This window comes from Aulostomus chinensis, chromosome 13 (genome assembly GCF_037954235.1).
Source record: "Aulostomus chinensis isolate RoL2024-O1b breed Wild chromosome 13, RoL_Achi_v1.0, whole genome shotgun sequence".
NCBI lineage: Eukaryota > Metazoa > Chordata > Actinopteri > Syngnathiformes > Aulostomidae > Aulostomus > Aulostomus chinensis.
The window spans coordinates 18,294,989-18,316,076 of NC_141332.1; the positions used below are offsets into that span (position 1 = coordinate 18,294,989).

At 42.8% G+C, this 21,088-nt stretch overlaps 1 protein-coding gene across 5 annotated transcripts; it reads left to right on the forward strand.

Moving 5' to 3' along the window:
- The first annotated feature begins 3,635 nt into the window (after positions 1-3,635).
- Positions 3,636-19,830, forward strand: lnx2b (ligand of numb-protein X 2b). 5 transcript variants are annotated; one of them, XM_086221823.1, is made up of 10 exons: positions 3,636-3,991; positions 9,732-10,317; positions 11,169-11,362; positions 13,088-13,290; positions 14,822-15,244; positions 16,773-16,901; positions 17,730-17,904; positions 18,102-18,345; positions 18,429-18,587; positions 18,661-19,830. In XM_086221823.1, the coding sequence occupies exons 2-10, from the start codon at positions 9,911-9,913 to the stop codon at positions 18,794-18,796; spliced, it is 2,070 nt and encodes a 689-aa protein (XP_086077949.1). In that variant the 5' UTR covers positions 3,636-3,991; positions 9,732-9,910; the 3' UTR covers positions 18,797-19,830. The 5 variants fall into 5 exon arrangements, with proteins under 5 accessions (XP_086077949.1, XP_086077950.1, XP_086077954.1 ...); XM_086221824.1 differs by having other exon boundaries at positions 3,636-3,894; XM_086221828.1 differs by having other exon boundaries at positions 3,637-3,991; positions 13,091-13,290.
- The last annotated feature ends 1,258 nt before the right edge of the window (positions 19,831-21,088 follow it).

A 21,088-nucleotide genomic window follows, 5' to 3' on the forward strand; every position in this document is an offset into this window, starting at 1 on the left:
GACTCTGAAAGGGTTGAGCAGTTTTTTTTTTGTAAATGAAGTAGACCAATGTATTAAAAAAAAAAACTTCATCTCACTGAGATGCTACTTGATAAATGATTCTGTATTAAATTGTAATTGAAATTAAACAAATATACATAGTTAGTATAATTATAGGAAGTGTACAGCCGTTCGATGCCTCAAATACTCACTCCAGCTCCAATGTTAAAATCTTTAAGACATAGTTGTGCCTAAAAATGGAAGCAAACAGATTTTGAATCAAATTCTTCTTTGCTTCAGAAAGAATGTAACCATTTAGTCAGACAGATGTCTCCCCTGGGAGCAAAACATAGAGGTTGGGAAGTTGGACAAGTATAGAGAGATGGAAAATTGTTGTACAGTTGGTCTTTTCACAAAACTTGCAGAAAAATAGAGAACACCACCAGCATTTTCCATGAAAGACATCTCTGTTTTTCACCCTATTTTTTCAGCTGTTTGCCAACTTTCTCTGTTCATTCTAAAAGTTCACAGGTCTCTCATATCTAACTTTCTTGTTTTTATAAAATATTGCCTTTCCCACATCAGTTCAAGACAGTGAGAAAAAGGGTATCAGTGAGCTGTGACATCCACACTCCTATTAAAAGAATTAAGATGTAAGGGGCCCTCATTATTAGCTCTCTCTGAAGCACATCAAAGGCCCCGGCGGAGTGAGAGTGCAGCTGCCCCGGTGTGAGTTTCTCCTCTCTCACTCCAGAGGAACTTGTTTGTGTTGAGGATGTTTACTGATCCCAGCAAAGACAAACAGCCTCTCTCTTGTTTGTAGGTAGCGTGACTCAAACACAGAAATGCAGGCCTCGTGTGTTTTTGTGTGTGTGTGCATGTGTGTGTGTGTGTGTGTTTGTGTGTGTTTGTGTGTGTGTATGTGTGTGTGTGAGCAGGACAGAGCGTCAGGATGTGTCATATTGTTAGGTCTGTGTTTATTTTGTCTCTGTCTTTTCACCTCACTTCCAAGTTTCCCATCAGGAGCACAGTCAGGCACACTAAAACACTTGACCATAACAAAATGAGATCTGGGTGCAAACTTTACAATGACAATTTTAAATGAGGAGTAAAAGACCCGGTCATTTAAATGCAATTTAAGAGCTTTAATACCACTTTTAACCACATGGTGTCACTCTTTCTCAACTATGCTGTCGGCCCCTCACGCCTCACTCCCAGCGCAGCCATACCTCCTACCATCCTGCTGACAAGTAAAAAGTGGTTGTAGAATAATATATCTCAATTCTCACTGCAAAAGTGTCACTTTGACATCCAAGCACTTTGAATGATATACTTTAACGGTCTGGAAGCTACAAATCTCCAGTCTTTCAAATCTAGTTTGATAAGATGGTCAATATGAGAAAACAATGAGGTCAACTGAAATAAGGCTTTATGTTCTATCGATTAAAAAGCCATTTTGGGACAACTGTATTGAAAAAATGGCTTATCTTTCACGACCAACATTTTAAAAAGCAAATAGTTGTAAAAAAAAAAGTTATATAGGTAATTATTTAGTCAGTGACAGCTAATGAGTGTATCTATTACCGTGTTATTCAGGCTACAGACCATGTCAGCAAATGTGTTGTTATCATTACACCTTACAAACCCAGCACCCTGTATTTCAGCTAATAGCCAATGTAGCGTCACTTCCTGGTTGATTATGAAATATAGAGCTGCTGACGTGTGTATTGCCACCATGGAGTGTCTGATTCTTTGAGGCCGCATCAGCAAATGCTACTTTGTTGTTGAGGTTTCCTTCCACACAGCTATAAATCCTGGGAAACAGGCTTCCACTGAGAAGTTTTATGGTACAGACTTCCCTTCCATCCTGCAGGGGGTATGGTGCTTAACACCGTTCTTGTGTCGAGGCCCTTTTAACTGGCACAGTCCCAAAAAAAAGTAGCTTTCTATGGATTCAGGTGTCCCCGTGACTTGTTGTGATAATTAATGGATGTTGGCAGAGATTGACTGGGAGCAAAGTTACAAAAATTGATTATTTTCATTCAATTAGATGGATTTTTTTTTAATCTAATAAACAATTGTCAAGTGTCAGGAAATGGGGAAAATTACCTCCACAGTTCCCCCGGCTTAAACCCATTCAAATTGACTGCTTTATCTCATAGTCCAAAGGGATTCTGTTTAACAACCAGAATAGGAAAACTTGCAGATATACACAATTTGTCAGATGTCTTTTGTTCCTCTTGATAAATCCTACAAGCTAAAAATCATTTCAAAATATTGTATTATTTCACACTACTCATCAACGAACACGGCAAATAATGTTCGGATTACTATGAGAGGAGTTTACCTGCTATGTTTTGTTTTGAAGTCGCATCAACAACTATATTTTTTTCCTTATAAATATTCTATACAGATTTTATGCATCTGGTTGTGATTTACTTTGTGCATGGCAAACACTCCCATGTGAACACTCGCTGGTCATTTGATTAGGTGAACTTGTAACACTTGAAACAATAGAACTGACATGAGTTCCACTTTGGCCGTTTTTATTCACAATAAGAAAAAGTCACAATTCTACTTTATGTTCATTACAGAGGTTGTTGTGAGTGGTGGTGCTGTGATATAGAGCGCATTATATTGAAAGGTGTTTGCAATATTCCGACCCTAACGTGTGACAGGAGATGAGGCCAAATGATTGGAAACACTGAATATCATGTCGTCCAGTTTGACACTGCTGCAGTACTGCAACCTCAGTATTAATGACGCAGTTAAATTAACAGCATCAGGCCAAACTGTTACTATTATCTTTGAGAAGGCATAGATTTATGGCACAGCTGTTGTACTGGATCAGATTAGATTGTGTAAGCGTACGTACTGACATGTCAGCGAGTTTATATTAGCGATAGACTAATCAGGCCAGTCATTGGCTTTTTTCAGATGATGCAAGTGTACATAAGGAAATGTCAATGAGTCTATAAGCGACAGACCAGTTAATGGCTTTTTTTTTTTTAGGTATTCGATATTAGCCGATCTGCTCACAAGGCAGAGTTACAACGTTATGTAAGCTCACCAATGGTCTTATCAGAAACAAGGTGGATACTTAAATGCCTGGAGGCCCCCTGGAAGCCCCCTGGTATTGGTGGAGAGAAGTCCTCCAAGACCTAAAAAAAAAACTGTCACTGTAGGAGCATTAAAATAATAGTAATAAAATAGATTCATAAACTTGTTTTTTAAGCAAAGTTTAGCTTGACTTTTTAATGTACACTGATATTTCCATGCAAGAGCACAACCCTAGTGTATATTCAAACACAGACAATATAGAAAAAAACAAAACAAAGACAATAAAAAAAATCCCTGAATCCTCCATTAAGTCACAGAAACATCAACTTCAGACCAGATAAATTTTGTCTGATTTGCTATCATTATTTTATGTATTTTTAAAAAAAGACATTATCGGCATAAAATATCGGCTCCCAGCCCCTGAAGGAGTAATATCGGTCAACCACAGTTCTCATTTTACTGAGGAGGGACACCGCTGAATAACTCCGAATTTTATAACCACACAATAAATTGAAATTCTCCTTTCTAACACACACACATAAAAAAAAAATGTTGAAACGGACGAATATTGGTTACGACACACAGGACGGTGAGCAGAACGTTGACGGTAACGTTCCAGCGGGGCAGCGTGCACCTGCCAGGACTTCTTCCTGTGTTCGCTCTCCTGCCTCTCAAGTGTGTTTGCTCGAAACTGGGAAACTCGCCCAGCCCTCCCCTCCAGGTTGAACTTCACCTGGGACACCGAGCTGAGATCATCCACCGACGGCGATGCGGGGGGGAAAAATTTTGTGGGGAAGAGATTCTCAGCGATATAAGAGGTGGCTGGTCTTTGATGCGTTTTAAAGTCGTTATACGGTGAGTTTACAGGAATCGCTTTGTTGTAGCCAGCGATAGGTTAGCTGCTTCCGGGGAGAGGAAAGAAGAAGGGGAAAAAAAAGCACCCTTCGCACAGGTAAGACGAGTTTCGGTCTCGACTTGTGTTCGTGTGGGTAAACAAATATCAAACCAAGCTGCTTCTCACTTTGAGCGGTGTAACAAAAACCCCCGAGCTGAGGGTGAAAATGTGTGTTTTAGAGACAAATCCAGCCGTTAAGCGAAAGGTGAGTTAGCGTCGTGTAGCAGTTAGCGCGTGTAGGTTTCCCTGCTGAAGGTGAACCCGGTGGAACCGGGGTGGAACCAGAGCGGAACCATCCCGATGCTGCCCACGTCTCTCAACCTATGCGGTTCATCTTTTACGACCTCGTCTGTCATGAGGATCCGTCACATTGGTGTAGTGATAAGGAGCAAACCGACAGCTGACGTGAGGGGGGACAGTGAGTTATTTATGGTCCCACAGACAACACGAGCAGAGGGCAAAGTCATCCCAAATGCCCCCAAATAACCAGCCTTCCCATATCCAACGATGAACTGTTCTGGGTCATCTTAACACTGCTCTAGGTAAGATGAGCTGTGGAGAGACATCAGACATGTCCACTTTTGACATCGTTGTCCTCTAATGTACTTGAGTATTTTCCACAGTTATTTGACTGACAAAGTTACTTTGCTGTCACTTATTTACTTATTTGTTTATTTTTTTTTACAACTGATGCATTTGCTAAAGTATGTATTAGATTCATTTAATGTATACCTCAAGTGCCTTGATAGTTAGGTACAGTAGCTTCTGAAGGTTAGTTATTATGCATAATAATGGAGTGCCTCAGGGATGAGGTATTTTTGTAGGCCACACTTGAAGTGTGCATCACCATATTCCCTCAAACAAAAAGTAAGTTTTGCATATATTATTTTCAAAGCATTGCAGGAAAATAAGCTTTGTGGCAAACTGAAGTTTATGAGACTGACAGGTTTTGCTCTGCAGTGCTTTTTTGAAGCCATAATGCTAAAAGACATCAGTGGCGTAACAACTAGCTTTGCGCTCCTTCTGTCCGTAGTTTAACATCTTGTGAGCAGCCGATGTTTTTAAGACACACACAGGTGCTGTTTTTAGCGATATGTTTAACTTCGTAGCGCAAATCCTTCAATTATTTTATGCTATTGTGAGCAAGGGACCTCATTTATGGCAATTAACTGAAAATTTATTTAGAACGCTCACTCTCTCTGAGACAGGGAATTTGGTGTCTAACAATGCTAAGTCAGTTTCTGGTTTTCTGATTCTTGCCCTATGCTATTGATATGGATTGGAATACTTTTTCCAACATGCCTTTAGTCTGGTTTTACTCAAGAATGCAGTAGAGGTGTAACAGTCGCTCATGGAACTCATAGCAAACAACCCTTGTTGAAAAGGCCTGGAGCGGTGGAGGCTGAGTGGTTGGCTTTGTTCTCAGAATGTGCTCTCAGTTTGCTTTATTCCTGCTTTTTTTTTACTTTACCCAAGTCAATTTGAAGTAATTTAGCATAACCTGGGGTACCATTTAGTCTAGCAGTAGCATGTGTACTTATGATTCAGTAAGAGAAGATCCCTTGCAACTTAGCCTGACGTTAGAGAGGCTGAAATACTTTTGAATCGAGATATTACAATGAGATATAATGGGAAGGTCACAAAACAAGTTGTCAGTTTTGAACAAGCACATATTGATCAGTCCTGTGTTCAGTCAGCTGCACCCTCTGAATATGAAGGAGATATCTACATCCTCGACTGATAAGTTATGTAATGGGTGGAGTCTGAGAACAGTTTGCTACAGGCTGGTACACACGGGGACTCTCAGAGGGAGTCTAGAATCAGTGTACAAATGTTAAAGGATGGCAGCGGTGCAGTGGGAAACTCCCTTGAATGTTTTGAAGGTGCTCCGATGGTTTGGGCTGTTAGAACTTCTTAGTTCCTGCATTGATATGCAATGCAAATGTTGGTCACTGTATTGAAAGCAGTGGATTTTGCATGTTGTTGTTTTTTTATTGCGGTTGCATAATGTTCAAACTCAGCAATAGATTTTCTTTTTACATTGGAAGACAGACGAAATTCCTGCTTTGTTATCGATGCGTGTTTTCACTTGATTTCATGAAGAATGTCTAGTGAGTGGTTTGATTCATCTTCCATTCCTTGAAAGGTGTTAATGCGTAAGTCCTTGCTGGTAATCCCAAACATTAAATTGAGGTAGACCTAACACACCCCCTGTCTAGTCTGCCGTCACCGCTGCCTCACCTGTGTTCACTGAAGGTGTGGCAGCACATCTGACTCACTCGAATCAACCATCAAAGCCCGTGATTCAGTTCAGCTTTGAACGCCAGCTCGACTAATCCTCTGCTAGACTGAGGGACTCTGGTAGTCCACAGATATTTCCCCTAGAAAGCTTAGACTGTCACATGATTATCAGGCATTGAACATTGCTAAGACACCCCCTCGAGAAGGCTGGTTGGAGGGAACACATCGGCTGTTTCGCTAGGTTGCGGATGACAAATTTTAGTTTTCTCTTGTATTTCCAACTTAAACCAATGCAATTTGAGGTGATGACAAGTAGAAGCAAAGGATTTTTTTTTTAACGGCCGTTTAAGAATTACGGGAAATACGAAAGAGGGTTACCTAGGTAACTAGAGCCTGGAATGTCCACAAGAAACCAAAACAACAGGCAATGAGCAAATCTCTTTATGTACACAGCTGATGTCTGTCCATTGTCAGACCTACAACTAACACGTAAAAATTTATCACCAAATAAGAAGTAATTTTCTCGTTGTTGTTGAACAGCTCTCTTTCAGTTGACTAATCTATTATTGAGATGATCCTTGCTGCTTGATCAAGAGCAACTTTAAGGCAGGGTTTTTGCTGACCAAAAATCAGAAATGCAATGGTTATGTTGCGGTAATGTTATAGAAAAGAAGAAAAACTCTCTCTTGTAAAACTGTATCGACCCGACTAGTGCATCCATTGATCAGCTGTAGTGTGTCTGCAGTACGTCTACATGATGCTGCACCAAGTGAACAGTGTCACTTTCATGTGGACCATCCCAAGGAAGATGAGAACCTTTATTGATTTCATAAACTGTCGTGCACATTGGTGACGTATAGCTTCAGAGCCAGTCAGACACAATAGGCGGGAGGCCATCCATCATCTCCACGGCTGCTTCCTGTGAGGTGACCTCTGCTCTGATGAAGACACACTCATTGTCCTCAGTGAAAATTTTCGGGTGTGCTCTAAAGCCATGTGTGACTTGCAGCTGGAACATGTGAATTTATCACAGTTTGTAGGAAGAAGAGAATGTAATAGCAACAGAAGTGGTACCAGCCGTACCCTTTACAGTAATGCAGCATAGGTCTTTTAACACAAGAGTATTCAGGGGTTGTCCGTCATTTTGACAGATTAGAACATTGAGGGTTTGCCCCTGAACGAGCACATGCTGCAGGATTTGAAGTGTGTGTGTGTGTGCGTGTGTGTGTGTGTGTGTGTGTGTGTGTGTGTGTGTGTGTGTGCTTGCAAGAGCAGGAAAACTCAGTCATCAAGTCTTGCCAACTTGTGATCACGTCCCTCTGAGAAATGTTCAATTACTTCTAAACTCTGGCTGAACTGGCCCTGCTGTATCCAGTCTCTGGTGTAGCAGCAGAGCACCGTTTCTCCTTCAAAACAAAAATGAAACGGCCATTAGAAAAGCAGTTGTTGCAGATGTGGTTGCATTTATTAGCTTCCAAGTGTGAATGTGATGGAAGCGTTCCTGCAAAGGAGATTATTACTTAGAGTAAACCTGAATAAATAAAGCTTAAGAGGCAAATTTGTCAAACCTTGTGGCCATCGCCTCAGCAGCATCTGCTTTGTTGTAATGAAAAGTGACAGGGTTTCTCTGTTCATCTGCTTTATCCATGTCCTTCGAAATCTCTATTTTATATGTTCTTTTTCTGTGTGTTCAATTTTGAGAACAGATTGGAACACATATTTGTGAGTTTTCCATATTACACACATATTGATGCACTTTTCATTCCTTTCACATCTCACGTGATGCCCATTTATAACCATTATGAGTATTTTTCTCTCCACCTCTGCTGCTTCCAGCGGAACCACCTGAGGCATTTGTATTGTTATCTGCCAAAGTAATATGATCACCTGTTGGATTGTTATCAGGATGTCTTGAAAAGTTACGGCTGGATTTTGATTAAATGTGATGCAAAAGCAGGAAATATTACAAGAAGAAGTGAAGCATCAAATGATGGAATGTGTCAGTGGTCCAACAGAGCTGTTTTTGGTGGTCGGGGAGAAACTCTATTCACAGATTGTAATTATAATGTATTTATACTTTGCTTCCACGTAGCCTCCCTGGTTGCTTCACTTTTTGCACTAGGTCAGGTTATTTGAAATAAATGGAACACAGCCTGGTTTTCTCTACCTCCCTCTGTGTGCGACAGTATCCAAGAGTCCTATCCATTTCAAGAGCAGGTATCACTTGTACAGAGCAAAGAAGTGAAGGCCTGTGTGACCACATGTCTGTGGACGGTGGTGCAAACACACACATGTCTGTAATCAGGCGTGTGTGTTTGCCGTCAGTCATTGAACTATTGAATGTTCTTTAACTGTGATCGTTCATCATCAGCAAACACACACACTCACATATATACTTCTCCACTCTCCCTAGTTAAACCAATTCCCCTCTGCATTCTTTACACCAGTGCAACCGGAGCTCATATACACCCACACTTGTGCACACTAGCGCGCGTGTGTTTGTGTGTGTGTGTGCGTGACACACACATAGACATTATCCTGACGGTGTGTGAGGGAGGCAGGGCTCTGGTTTCATTCAGGCTAGAGGCAGCTGAGAGTGTACAGTCAGTGTTTGCGTGACTGCTGTGGCTACTGGCTGCTTGACAACAGAGATATCGTTTCGGGTGAGTACCACGAAGGTAATAACGCTGAAGGTAAAGTGGCAATTTTGTAATGAAATCTGGACTAGAACCATAAAGACAGGAAACCGGAGGTAGCACTTTTCCATTGCGATGAAAGAAAATTTCCATTGCTTTCTTTTCTAGTAAAGACAATTTGGAGTTGGCGTTAGTGCATGTCTGCGCAGCTTCAACCTCTCAGACTGCTACTGAGATAGTACAGGTGGAAGTGTTGAGCTTAAAGCGCCTAGCATATGTTTTATTAAAGCTAATTACTGCAACTTAGTAGTACTTTTGATCCTGCTATTGATGTTTAACAGTTGAGTGTTGACCCTCACATGCTGTTTTAGTGAGTGTTTATGTGCCAGTTTTATGAAAACAAACTCAGGGTGTTTTAGCTGGTGAAACTGACTTTTATTTCATTTACTCAATCATATGTGGAGTGAGTGGCTAAAGTTACTCATAAGAATGTATTCCTAATCAGCAGCCTCCTTATGAGAAGGAATTAAAGGAGATTAGGCACTGCACAAAGGGACGGAGGCCACTGCTGGTTGGGCGCAAGGGGCCACTGGTGATGGGAATTACATTTCTGCCCAGTTCATTCAGACCTCATTCTCGGGTGTAGTGCAGTGCCTTTGTTCCTTCCCATTAGCAGGGGTTTGACTTTAGTCCGTTTTCTTATGCCTCATTTCACAGTTTAGCTCTTTCAGTTGAGTATACCGTGACTCTTTAGCTGAGATGAGAATTCCTTTTGTCCCTGAGGAAGCTTGCTGAGAGGAAGCAGCTGCAGCTCGCTGCCATATTGCCGTTGCTCTGTGGAGTTGTCATTTCCTGAGGCCGGTATCAGTGGGTAAAGTTCAACGTCAGCATTGGACCTTACTGTTTTTCTCTTTCAACAGAAAATGAAGACGTGGAGATGACATTGTTTTCTTTGGATCATTCCTTTAACTGATTGAATGGATTCATGATAAACCTCAAGACATATCCCAGATCCAGTCTTTGAGGAACTAAGTGGTCTTAAAAAAGGACAAAAAACTTTCCCTGTGCAACAGAAATTTGGACTGAGCACCTCGCATTGATGGCTATGACAGAAACCAAGATTGCTGGCAGCGGCAGCACTGCAGGCCTGTCATGGGCGAGGGTGTGTAAGGATTGCGGACAGCAGCATGAGGGGCAGGAGAGTCACCTGTACGAGTACCAAGACGATGTGGATGATGAGCTGGTGTGTCACATCTGTCTGCAGCCCCTACTCAGACCCATGGACACGCCTTGTGGCCACACCTATTGCTTTCACTGTCTGAGCAACTTCTTGAAAGAGCAGGACTTCTGCCCCGTGGACCGCCAGCGGCTGCAGTTGCACCAATGTCGTCCCTCAAGCCTGCTGGTCAGGAACCTGCTGGACAAGCTCTCCGTCATGTGCCCTTACCATGCGGAGTGCCAGCAGCAGATGCAGCGCTGTGAGCTACAGCCTCACCTGCACAATAGGTAAGACTCTTCTGGTTGAGATAAGGTCAGAGATCCGAAAATGTCAGCAACATCAGTCTTACCATTTGCTGAGAGTGAAAGTCAGTAGCCTGTTACAGCCTCCTCATTTCAGGAATATTTCAGTGGATACATTAAATGAGGTTAGCTGAATCACTACCATGTAAGACACACTACACACTCCCCTCCCGCGATCCCCTCTTGAAGGTAAACATATGATCTTAAGGTTATTATGGTTGAACAAAGGAATCTTGTCAGCTACTCAGGAATGTACAGTGACTTTCATCTAAAGTCTTTCTCCTCTATATGCCCTTTCAACGCATTTGTTTTCCTCCTTTAAAAATGAAGCCTTTACTTTTGGTAGCAGACTTAATCAGCTTCAGACCTACAACCTCACTGATCACGATGAGGTGCAGATCATTCACTGCATTTTAAACATGGTTAGTGAGGCGCTTATCAGTTTGGTGGCCAGTGATGACGCAGTGCATGGTGGTTGGCAGCTCGTCCAGCTGCAGCCTCTCTGTGCAAACAGTGAGGAGACAAAGTTCAGACATGAGGAACAAGCAGCACTCTGACTGACTTAATCAGGCTCAGCCTATCTCCCCCACACACCCTGCAATGCAGTCAAATTGTCCACTCATCTGCATAGTGCCTTCTGAATCCTGTACTTAGGTGCCTGTCTTCTCTCATCTTTTTTATCTTCTTCACTTTCTCAAAAAAATTTGTTAGCATCCATGTGTTTTCTCATAATTTCTGTTATTGCACTAGAGAGAGACGTGTTGTTTCTAAAAGGGGTTAAATCCTCGCCCGTGTCCTCCTGTTACTAGTTTGCTCCTGTTCCTGTCTTTCTTCAGATGTCCTGCTTTTAGAAGACTGAGAGAGGAAGCAGAGAAGCGGAAGAGGCCCTCGTGGAATGAGTTGAAGGGGCGCAAGTGTGACGGAGAGTTGTCAGGGGATGCTAAACATTCAGCAGTGCTATCCCGAAATTCCACTAGAGACCAGCCTGAGCCTGGGCTGATCAACCCTGCCTATGAAGAGAGTGAGGATGGTATGGAGTCATTTATTTATCCTGTTTCTTGTCTTTTACACACCGACTGCTAATTAGAAGGACTTCTCGCTCAGGAATGATTTACAGTGACACGATGCTCATAGTCTGTGATGACACTCAGTGTTTATAGAATTTCCTTGGTTGAATGGAAAAAGTTTCTCCGCTGAGCGAAGCTCTGATCCTCGTGCTCGTTCAGTGGGCTTGTTCATCAAAACAGATGTGTTTTGGCCTCAAGGTTTGATTCTTAGGTCTGTCGCAGGTGAATCATCAGCAGAGGTGTAGAAACATGAACCAGCTCACTGATGATTTAACCAGACTGCCTCATTTACTGGAAAAAAAGACTTTGAATAACTTGCTGGAGTTAAATGAGTTCACAAAAACATAGTAACTCAGCAAGTGGTAAAGCGTGTCCAGGTTGTCTCTATTTTAAAATGTTGTTGCCCTTAAAATCTGTTTACAACTAAGTGGAACAAAACAATCTTTTGAATTAAATTTTCTGGACATATTTATGACTTATCCAAAAGGGTTGTCTCATCTTATTATCTCAAGTTTGGGTCCCACATACAGTATATAAGTCGGATAAAAACCAAAATTTTGCCAAAGAAAATGCTAATGTGTGCACGTTTCCATCACAACCGTCAGGCAAATATTTAAATGCTGCCTCAGCCTGACAGTGGCTGTGAGCCACGCTGTTTCATCCATTCGTATTAGTCAACGCAGGTTTACAGTCTAAATCCCAGCTGCTCTCAGGTTCAGATATTGGTGTCAAGTCAGCCTCAGCTCAGAATGTCCTTCTTGCGAGTGGAAGTCCATTTTTTATCTGTCGGGTGATACATGCTCACTACGTCTGTAGTTCTTTGAAAACGGTGTTTCTCCCATTAAGCACATTAACTGTTTATGCAAGCATAAAAACTTGGCCGTAAATCGATTGGTAGTAGTAATACAGAGTGTTAGCAAAATGTGAGCTGGTTCAGTGTGATAAGACGAACGCTATTGTAGCGCTTTATCTGCTTCACTTACCCTTCTATCTCTATTAATAACTCTTGGCCATCACCTTAAGTTCAGAAGCACGATATTGATTGATGTAGTATTATGTAATTTTATGGACGGCTGCACTGGTACATTAATAGGTCCCAGCTCTTGTAGCTGAAGTTAGATGACGACATCAAAATCAAATTTTCTGCAGTAAAAACTTTGGCACAAGTTGGTATGCGTCTTTTAGCCAAAGAACATAATATGAAGTAGCAGGATGCTCTTTAAATTCGGAGTATGTACAGTTTGTGAGACTTTGATGTTTCTTAGTTCCTGAACAATTTCTAATGTAGAATCAGTTCAAATATAAATAAATACATAAGTGATAAACAGATCAAATGTGGTAATTTTTTACATGCAGAGGTAATAATCCATTTGGTAATTATTGCGCTGGGAGTCTGTGTTGGATTTCAACTTTTGCTGTCGAGTATACAAATAATCCGTCTATACTGGGAGTTTGTTAAAAAAAACCATGTGCTACTGCTCCAGCGTTTTGCCTCTTTTGCCTTCCTTTTGTTGCGATCCAGCAGATAACTTAGATAACACGATGTGTTTTTAGCAGTGACAGAACTGGTTGCAAATACTTAATCAAAGTAAACCTGAACTATTAATAGATTATCGTTTTATTAGTGCATCAGCGCTTGCTTCATACGGCCACACCGACTCCACCTGGTTCTTTGTCCTCCGTCCCAGTAGACAACACCCCCCTGAGGTCCAGTCTGGTGGCTGAATCCAATGTGGTGGAGCTCTTCAGAGAGGAGCCTGAGGAGGAGCTCGGCCTGCGCATCGTGGGGGGGAAAGACACGCCGCTAGGAAATATAGTCATCCAGGAGATTGTGCGGGACTCGCCAGCAGCTCGCGACGGCAGATTGGCGCCAGGAGACCATATCTTAGAGGTGAGAGAGATTATTTACAAATGATGGGCGTTTGCTTCACCCTTGATTTTGAAATCCGTAAGGTTGGTAATCAGAAGTGGATGCAATGCAGGGCGTGTGCATTTCAGTGGAAGTGTACTGTAGTTTACTTGTCACAAAGTGAGCTAAAAATTTTAAGTTCTTCTCAAAGAACATTTGGACCTCTCCAATGCTTCAACATTAAAATGCCACTTTAGATGATGACTTCTATTGGAGTACTGCTGTGTACAGTGGTATACTCGTGTAATATTCAGAGCAGTTGTCATGTGGTAAGTAAGTTGGTAAATGTAGTTTCTTCGAAAGTACAGTTTCTACATTTAAAAATAATACAATAAAAGTTATGTAGACCCATCAGCAAGTAGTTATGTAGACCCATCAGTGAGTAATTCTATATAGAAATATGTGCTACAATGAAATATAGAATTCATAAAATATTTCTACTCGCTGAAAGTATTCTGGCGGCATTACACAGCTTATTTGAATAGATTTGCTTGAGCACCTTCGCATCACATTCTCATCTTATTGTAAATATGGTGGTTTGCAGTTAAGAATGGGAAAGTGGCCATTCAAGATAAACTGGTTTTAGCGCCGTGGCAACAAGGTGTGGTTAATACGACCAGACATGATAGTCTCACGACGCTTCATCCAGTTGCTGTCACTGATTTACCAAACCTCCTTTCTTTTCGGGTCAATGTGTCAACATGACAGCAAAAATTCAATGTCTGTTGAAGAGGTTGTTCATGATTTTCCTAACTGCGTATGATCGTTGTGAGTGTATTTCTTAAATATTATGTAGGTTAGTGGCTTCACTCATGTATTTATTACTTGACGAAGTTGTTTGATCTCTTCCAACCAGTCCCGGTTGGGCTCTGGTGTCCCTCCTCCCCCCGTTTCTCACAAAACACGGATTCCCAACCATTCTGAAACCTGGGATTGACAACAAAATCCTCCGAGCCAGCAGAGCGCCTCCAGCATCTGAAACATGAGCTGCAGTTTTTCTGGCTTTGTGGAAAGCTGATGGGTGTAAAAAGATATGATGATAGCGTCCATAATTTTCTTGAAACTCAATCTTTCTCCTTTATTTGAATCGATGTATTGATTCTTGTGAAGTCCCATTCTTGCATCAGATTTGTATAGCAACTGGCACCTCAGCGGGCAATTATGTTTAATAAGTTGACAATTAAAGTAGATGTTAAATATTTTGGTTGTAGCCATTCTCATGTAAGGAAAAGATGAGCAATTAAATAAAAGTCCGATAACACAAATGGATGCCACATGTTTGAATAGCATTAAGAATACGATGAAGAATAAGACATTCAAACGAGCAAACATCATAGGGTCTTCGCCCGAAGGACCTTCAGGCTCAGACCCTAATGATCAAAATAATCCTCTTTTTAAACAACACTTGTCATGTCTGGCTGGAGTAGCAGCATACATGTGGAGTCATTACAGCCTTGTTGAGACTGCCTCACCAAGCCTGTTGTTCTCTCCATCTGTGGTGTCTCGTTTCCAGGTGAATGACATCAGTTTGGCCTCCGTCCCCCACGCTCGGGCCATCGCGGCGCTGCGGCAGCCGTCCCTCCTCAGGCTCACTGTTATGCAGGAGAAAGGATTCAAATCGAGGGATCCACGGTGTGACCATCACCCTCCCCTGTCCACAGCCTCCCAGCCCTCTCACAGTCCCCATGGCAACGCTACCTCCAATCTCAACCCCGGCACAGTCCTGCAGGTGACACTAATGAAGAGTCAGCGTACCGAACCACTCGGCATTAAGCTGATTCGCAAATCAGACGAGAGTGGGGTCTTCATCCTGGATCTGCTCTCCGGGGGTTTGGCAGCCAGAGATGGAAAACTGAGGAACAATGACAAGGTGTTGGCTATCAATGGACATGACTTGAGACACGGTACACCTGAGAGCGCGGCCCAGATCATACAGGTACTGGTCACGAAAATGCAAAATGGCAATATTACTGATGGGTGCTGCAAAATAAGGCCTCCACTGTAATCAATAAATCTGCCTGCAGCAGGTCTGAGATCTGCTTCGTATGAGTAAAAATAGACCAGTCGTCTATTTTTATTTGTTATGCAAGCTGTTCATGGTCCTTTTTACACTAAAATGGGTCATAAAGTGTCTATTTTAAATTAAAGCGTTTGTACACAGGAAATGAGCCTGGCTCAGACAGTTTGGTTTTAGAGGTTTTTAATTTGATTCTCCCCACCTACATCTTTTGATAGAAGCTGATGAAAGACAGAAATAGGAGATGGAATGAAAGAAACGAGTAAATATAGAAAGTAAAAATAGAAAAGATCAGCAATCAGAGCTCATTGAATTAAACCTTTCCTTCTTCGTGATAATGACAGCAGGTTCTGTCAGACGTTGTCCTGTAGTCATTTCCCACAGCACCGTGGGCAGGCTGCTGGTACCAGATATTAAACAGCAGCTGAGATGAAGCAGCGGGAGGTCGGTCTGATACGCTGCACTCAGAAGTTCGAAATGTTCTGGAGGCGCGGAGGGAAAATGATAGCATGCAAAAGGAAATAAGTGAAAATAACTAACCTCCCCTCAAGTCAAACTGATGACAATCAGCTTGCTCACCACTATGCTGTGGTAACACGCAGCTGGTGGTTGCTATAGCAACTTTATCCCCTTACATAGATATTAACTCACCCCATCATTCAAACTCTTTAGCTCACAGTGCTGTGCTCAGACAAAAAGGTGACCAAAATTCATTGTTATTTTGAGTCACCAAAAGTCTGTGGGTGCACTGCAGGTGTGGCTGATAAAAAGATTTAGCTGCACGTCTTCATGAACGGTCCGTATACGCTACAAGTTTCAAATATTCAAACTGATAAACATTCCTATGTTTGTCAGGGGTGGCATGGCTCAGCGGTAGAGTGGCCGTCTAGCAACTGAAGGGTCGCTGGTTCGATCCTCACTTCCCCCGATGATCATGTCGAAGTATCCTTGAGCAAGATACTGAGTCCCTAATTGCTCCTGATGGCCCTGCGATGGACTGGTGACCCGTCCAGGGTGAACCCCGCCTCTGATAAAATGCAACAGAAGTAAATATCGGAAATAAGAGCATGCTATTCCTTGGCTCTGTTCAAATAAACAAGGCTGCTCCAGCAGCATCAACAACGGCGTTGAGAAAGACTGAAATAGATGAAGACACAACCTCCGACGACCACAAAAACCCTACAACGTTTCAGACATCTGCAATGGTGTCTTTCAGATGTCAGTCCTGGTTATTGTTATATAGTTATTGTTATTATAATGGACAAATAAATCAGGAGAAACTATGACTAAAGGCTGTCCCGCTAACAGAGACGAATGTTAATTAACCGACTACTAATTCAAAGCAAGTTATAATACATAACTAGGAAAATGGCTGCAACTAAAGTCATGTAAATTTGTGATCGGTCCTCATACAACACTTGTGTTACTTTGTGTGCGCTCCTTGTAGGCCAGCGAGGTGCGAGTGAACTTTGTGGTAATGCGGCCTGCAGAGACTACGGAGGAAGGCGGAAGCAGCCGAGCAGCCAGGAGGGTGCCTGAGCCGCAGTACTTCCGGCGGCGCTCCACCTACATGAAGGTAAGACTGAACATTCCGTGCAAATCAAACTAAAGTCGACTGCACCTGGCTTCTGTAAGTAATAGAAGACATTGTATTGGGCCTGATTTCTCAGGGCTTGTGAAGTTTTAACAGTGCTGGTTGTACCCTAAAAACGACATGTTTCTGTTTACATAGTGTAATTGTGACGTTCACTCCTTTGTCAGTCACACTCCGTTGTTCCATACACCGTCACCAGGAAGAATAGCAACCCCCCGGTTGGGGGTGAAATGCTTTGAGAGCAGACACCTGCGTCAGTGAACAGAGATGAAAGCCCTTCTGGAGGGCCTCCTTCTGTCCTGATCAAAAGGCCTGGGGTGCTGCTCAGTCTGCCGCTACGGGGCCACTGTCTTGTTGTTTTTTGCTTGTTTCTTCGGGTGGCTGAGGATCAAAGCTGGTAACAGTTAGCTTTCGCCTGCAGAGTCGAGCCTTTTCGTCTTGCTGGGGGGGATGGATTCCCTGCTGAGGAGGAGGAAGAGCCTCCCCTCCTCCCCCAAGCTTCCCTTCTGATGGTTTACAGACTCCAGAGAGCAACACGTGGGCTGGTTGAAGCTGTCATTTTCCACACATCTTCTCCATTACGAGAGCTTAGTGTTGATCCTCACACGTGGCCTCTGCGCTCACATCTCAGCTCCATCTCAAATGTTTCACATTTGTTTCTACGAGTGGTTTTGCAAGAGAAATCAATTAAGTCAATGGACCCTACATGTATGCTAATTCAGACAGAAAGGAAGCATGGTGGAGGGTTTTTAACCATCCATTATATTATTCTAATTATGATGTTTTAAATCTGCTTTATTGGTCAAACAGGATCCTCCAGGAGGGTTTTCAAGCCAGGAGAAGACCGTGAGCCTAAAGAAGGAACCTCGGCTTTCCCTGGGCATTACCATCGCCGGGGGGAGAGACTGTCGCAGCCGCCTGCCTGTCTACATCACCAGTGTGCAGCCCGTTGGCTGCCTGCACCGAGATGGCACCATCAAAAGAGGTATACAGCAGAATCTGGCAAAGATATGGTTCTGTGGTAGCTGAAGCTTGAGGCTTAGACTTTAGCTTTCGAAAGAATGATTTTGTCTTTAAACATTCTTCTGGTCTGTTTGTTCTTCTGCTTGAATTGATACCAATTAAGATTTCTACTGCTAAGTTCAACTGAAAATGTTGTGAATGTAACCTGTGCCACTCAAGGTGACATTCTGCTGAGTATCAACAGCGTCGATCTGACCCAGCTGACGTACAACGAGGCTGTCTCTGCACTGAAGGCACAGACGGCTCAGTCCCAGGTGGCGCTCCGTGTCATCCAGACCATCTCTGAGGACTCAGACGAGGACCCCGAGGCCACCAACAAGGATGAAATGGACAATCTGGAAGACCCACGAGAAGACGGCCTCAACTGGACGCCGCTGTGGACCTGTTGGCTGGGATTACCCAGGTGCGGTCACATGGGACTAAACCCTGATCATCGTAAACTGTTGTTTGTCCAGTGTTGCTCAAAATCGACTCTTGTCATTTCAGTCACATGCACTGGTGCCGGGACATCGTCCTGCACAAGACCAACAATGAGAGCTGGGGCTTCAGCATCGTGGGAGGCTACGAGGAGAGCCACGGCCAGCAGCCTTTCTTCATCAAAACCATCGTGCCTGGTACACCTGCTCACTTCGATGGACGCCTCAAGTAAGTTTGATCCCGTCAATGGGATCGATCCTTTCTTCGATTTTCTCCTCTGACGGGCTGTGGTCCCCTACAGGTGCGGCGATGAGATCGTGGCGGTGAACGGCGCCACCACGGTGGGAATGAACAACTCATCTCTCATCCCCATGCTCAAGCTGCAGAAAAATAAAGTCACGCTGACTGTGGTGTCCTGGCCCGGGAGCTCAGTGTAGCACAAACACCCACGTCTTTGCCCTCCACCCACTGTAAGTTTACCCTCTGATCTATGACAGCAGCTGTGGGATTACGACCCGACCTGCCTGCCTGCCTGCACCTCAGCCGGTACTCGTGTGCTTGAACTCGTGCTGCACTCAAAGGGCCGACAATGTGAAACTCTTTGAACATTTGGGTTGAATCAGGGTGCAAACATGATGACAATCAGTGAAACATATGCTAAGGACAAACTGGAAGTCTCGTTTTGATTCTTTTCTGAAGCTCTTAATATTTGCCTTCCCCGATGTAGCCAGGACTTGATTTGAGTGATTTACACCAACAGCATGAGAAGAGTAAAAACAGCCCACACATGGAGACGACTGTAATAAAGAATTAAAGACCTTTAACAAACTGTCTCCAGAAAGAGATGCCAAAGACAGTCACATCCTCCTGTCCTTTACGTGTACCACTTGTGTGATTTTATCTACTTTACTTTTACTGCACTTTTTCCAAGTCCTGCAACAGAGAACAACAAGCCATGATATGAATGGATGAATGAACTAGACGGTTGCAAACACTTTTCAAATGGTCAGGTGGCCTACAGAAGAAAATACACTTACCACAATCCCACTGTGGATTTTTTTTTTTGTTGCCTTTTTAAAAAAATGATTTATAATCCACAAATAAACTTTGGTAGGTTTTGGTTCATCGATGTACACATATGCATTTCCCAGTACTCTGTATTTATTTTCACTCCTTTGATCGCTGGGTGCCTCGTAGTCATTGAAGGACAAACCAGAATGTATATTTACCTTTTATTGTGGTTGTATCAAAATGTCTCCCCCCCTCATTATTTCTGCTCTTCACAAATACAGTTTTAAAGGCCTTCTTGAAATAATTTACCTCTTTTTTTTGGGGGGGGAGTCAACACATTCCTACTGATCTGCATTATTGATAAGATGACATTGCTGTTTCAAGTCAGAGCAGCTGTGAAATGTAGCTCGACCTTTGGCTCACTCACTGTTTCATCACTTTCAATAAAATCACAAGATTATGGTGTTGGTGTTTTTCTTTTAATTGCAGCGTGGGGTTGTTAGTTTAGCAAGTGAAGTACCAGATTGTTTATTAGTCTTTAAAACAAAGATGAAGCAAATATATATTTTAAATGTAAAGTGTCTAAAATGGGGCTGAATCCAAAATCCTACAGTCTTACTGAGCCTGCGGGCTCCTGTTTGTTCATATTTCACGCTGGGCTGGTAGAAAATTCGATTTTGTAACATGTTGGTTTAAAGAATATAATTAAAGTAAATAACTGCAAGAGTACAAATGCTTGAAATGACTCTCGACTGTCCAAAACACTGCACAGTCCGTCCGTGGCTCAGCCTGACCCCTAGTGGGCAGAACCTACACTACAGTTGATCCAGGCTGTGTTCTCTCCTTGTTTACCTTAATTTACACATTTCGACACCTTCACATATGAGTGAACAGCGACTTGGTGCAAACTGCTCTGGATTAAATCAGATTGAATGTGTCTATGGCAACTACTGCAGAGTACACGCCGATGGTACAGTGACTCCCATTCAAACACATGAATTCTTAATTTTCTTCCTCTTCCCTCCATCACACACTTCAGCTTGTGAATGTAACCGCACAGACCTGCCCAACTCTGCATCAGTACAAAAGTGTAAGTCACAAGTGTCCTTGAAGACAAGGGCCAATAAATAACAATGAATACATCATGTTTCTGCGCCTGCATACCAATAAATAGTACAAACATTGTCCTTTATCCTTTCCAAGTGAAGAGATTTTACCAAATATGTTGCAAATATCTTAGTATCTTTAAATTTAGATGTATTTTATTTAAGTCGTTGTGGTGCAACATCCTACTACGTACTATTTAAAAGATCAACTATTTGACATCCATTAAAAGCAACGGTTGAGTGAAGATTAGTGCCCTGAAAACCTCTCACCAAACGGGGGCAGACAATGTGAAAACAATAAAACAAAGGGCCATAAAACCAACCCGAGTGAAGCCCACCAGCGAGGTGCTCGGGGGACCGTGCGGAGAGCAGGGACACGGCCTGCTCCAGTACCGCTGACCCATGGCGCGTCAGTATTTCTGAGTTGTACAAATGTGTTGAGTAATTGCAGGCCGTCTTGTTAAAGTTAACGATTCAACACCTTGTTAAACATGACCGATAGCGGCGGTTGTCTGAGTGCAGCAGCAGCAGGAGTCGTTCATGAGACACTTTCACAAAGGTTGTCCAAATACAAAGAAAAAAACCAGTGAAGAAAAATCAAAACTGACAATT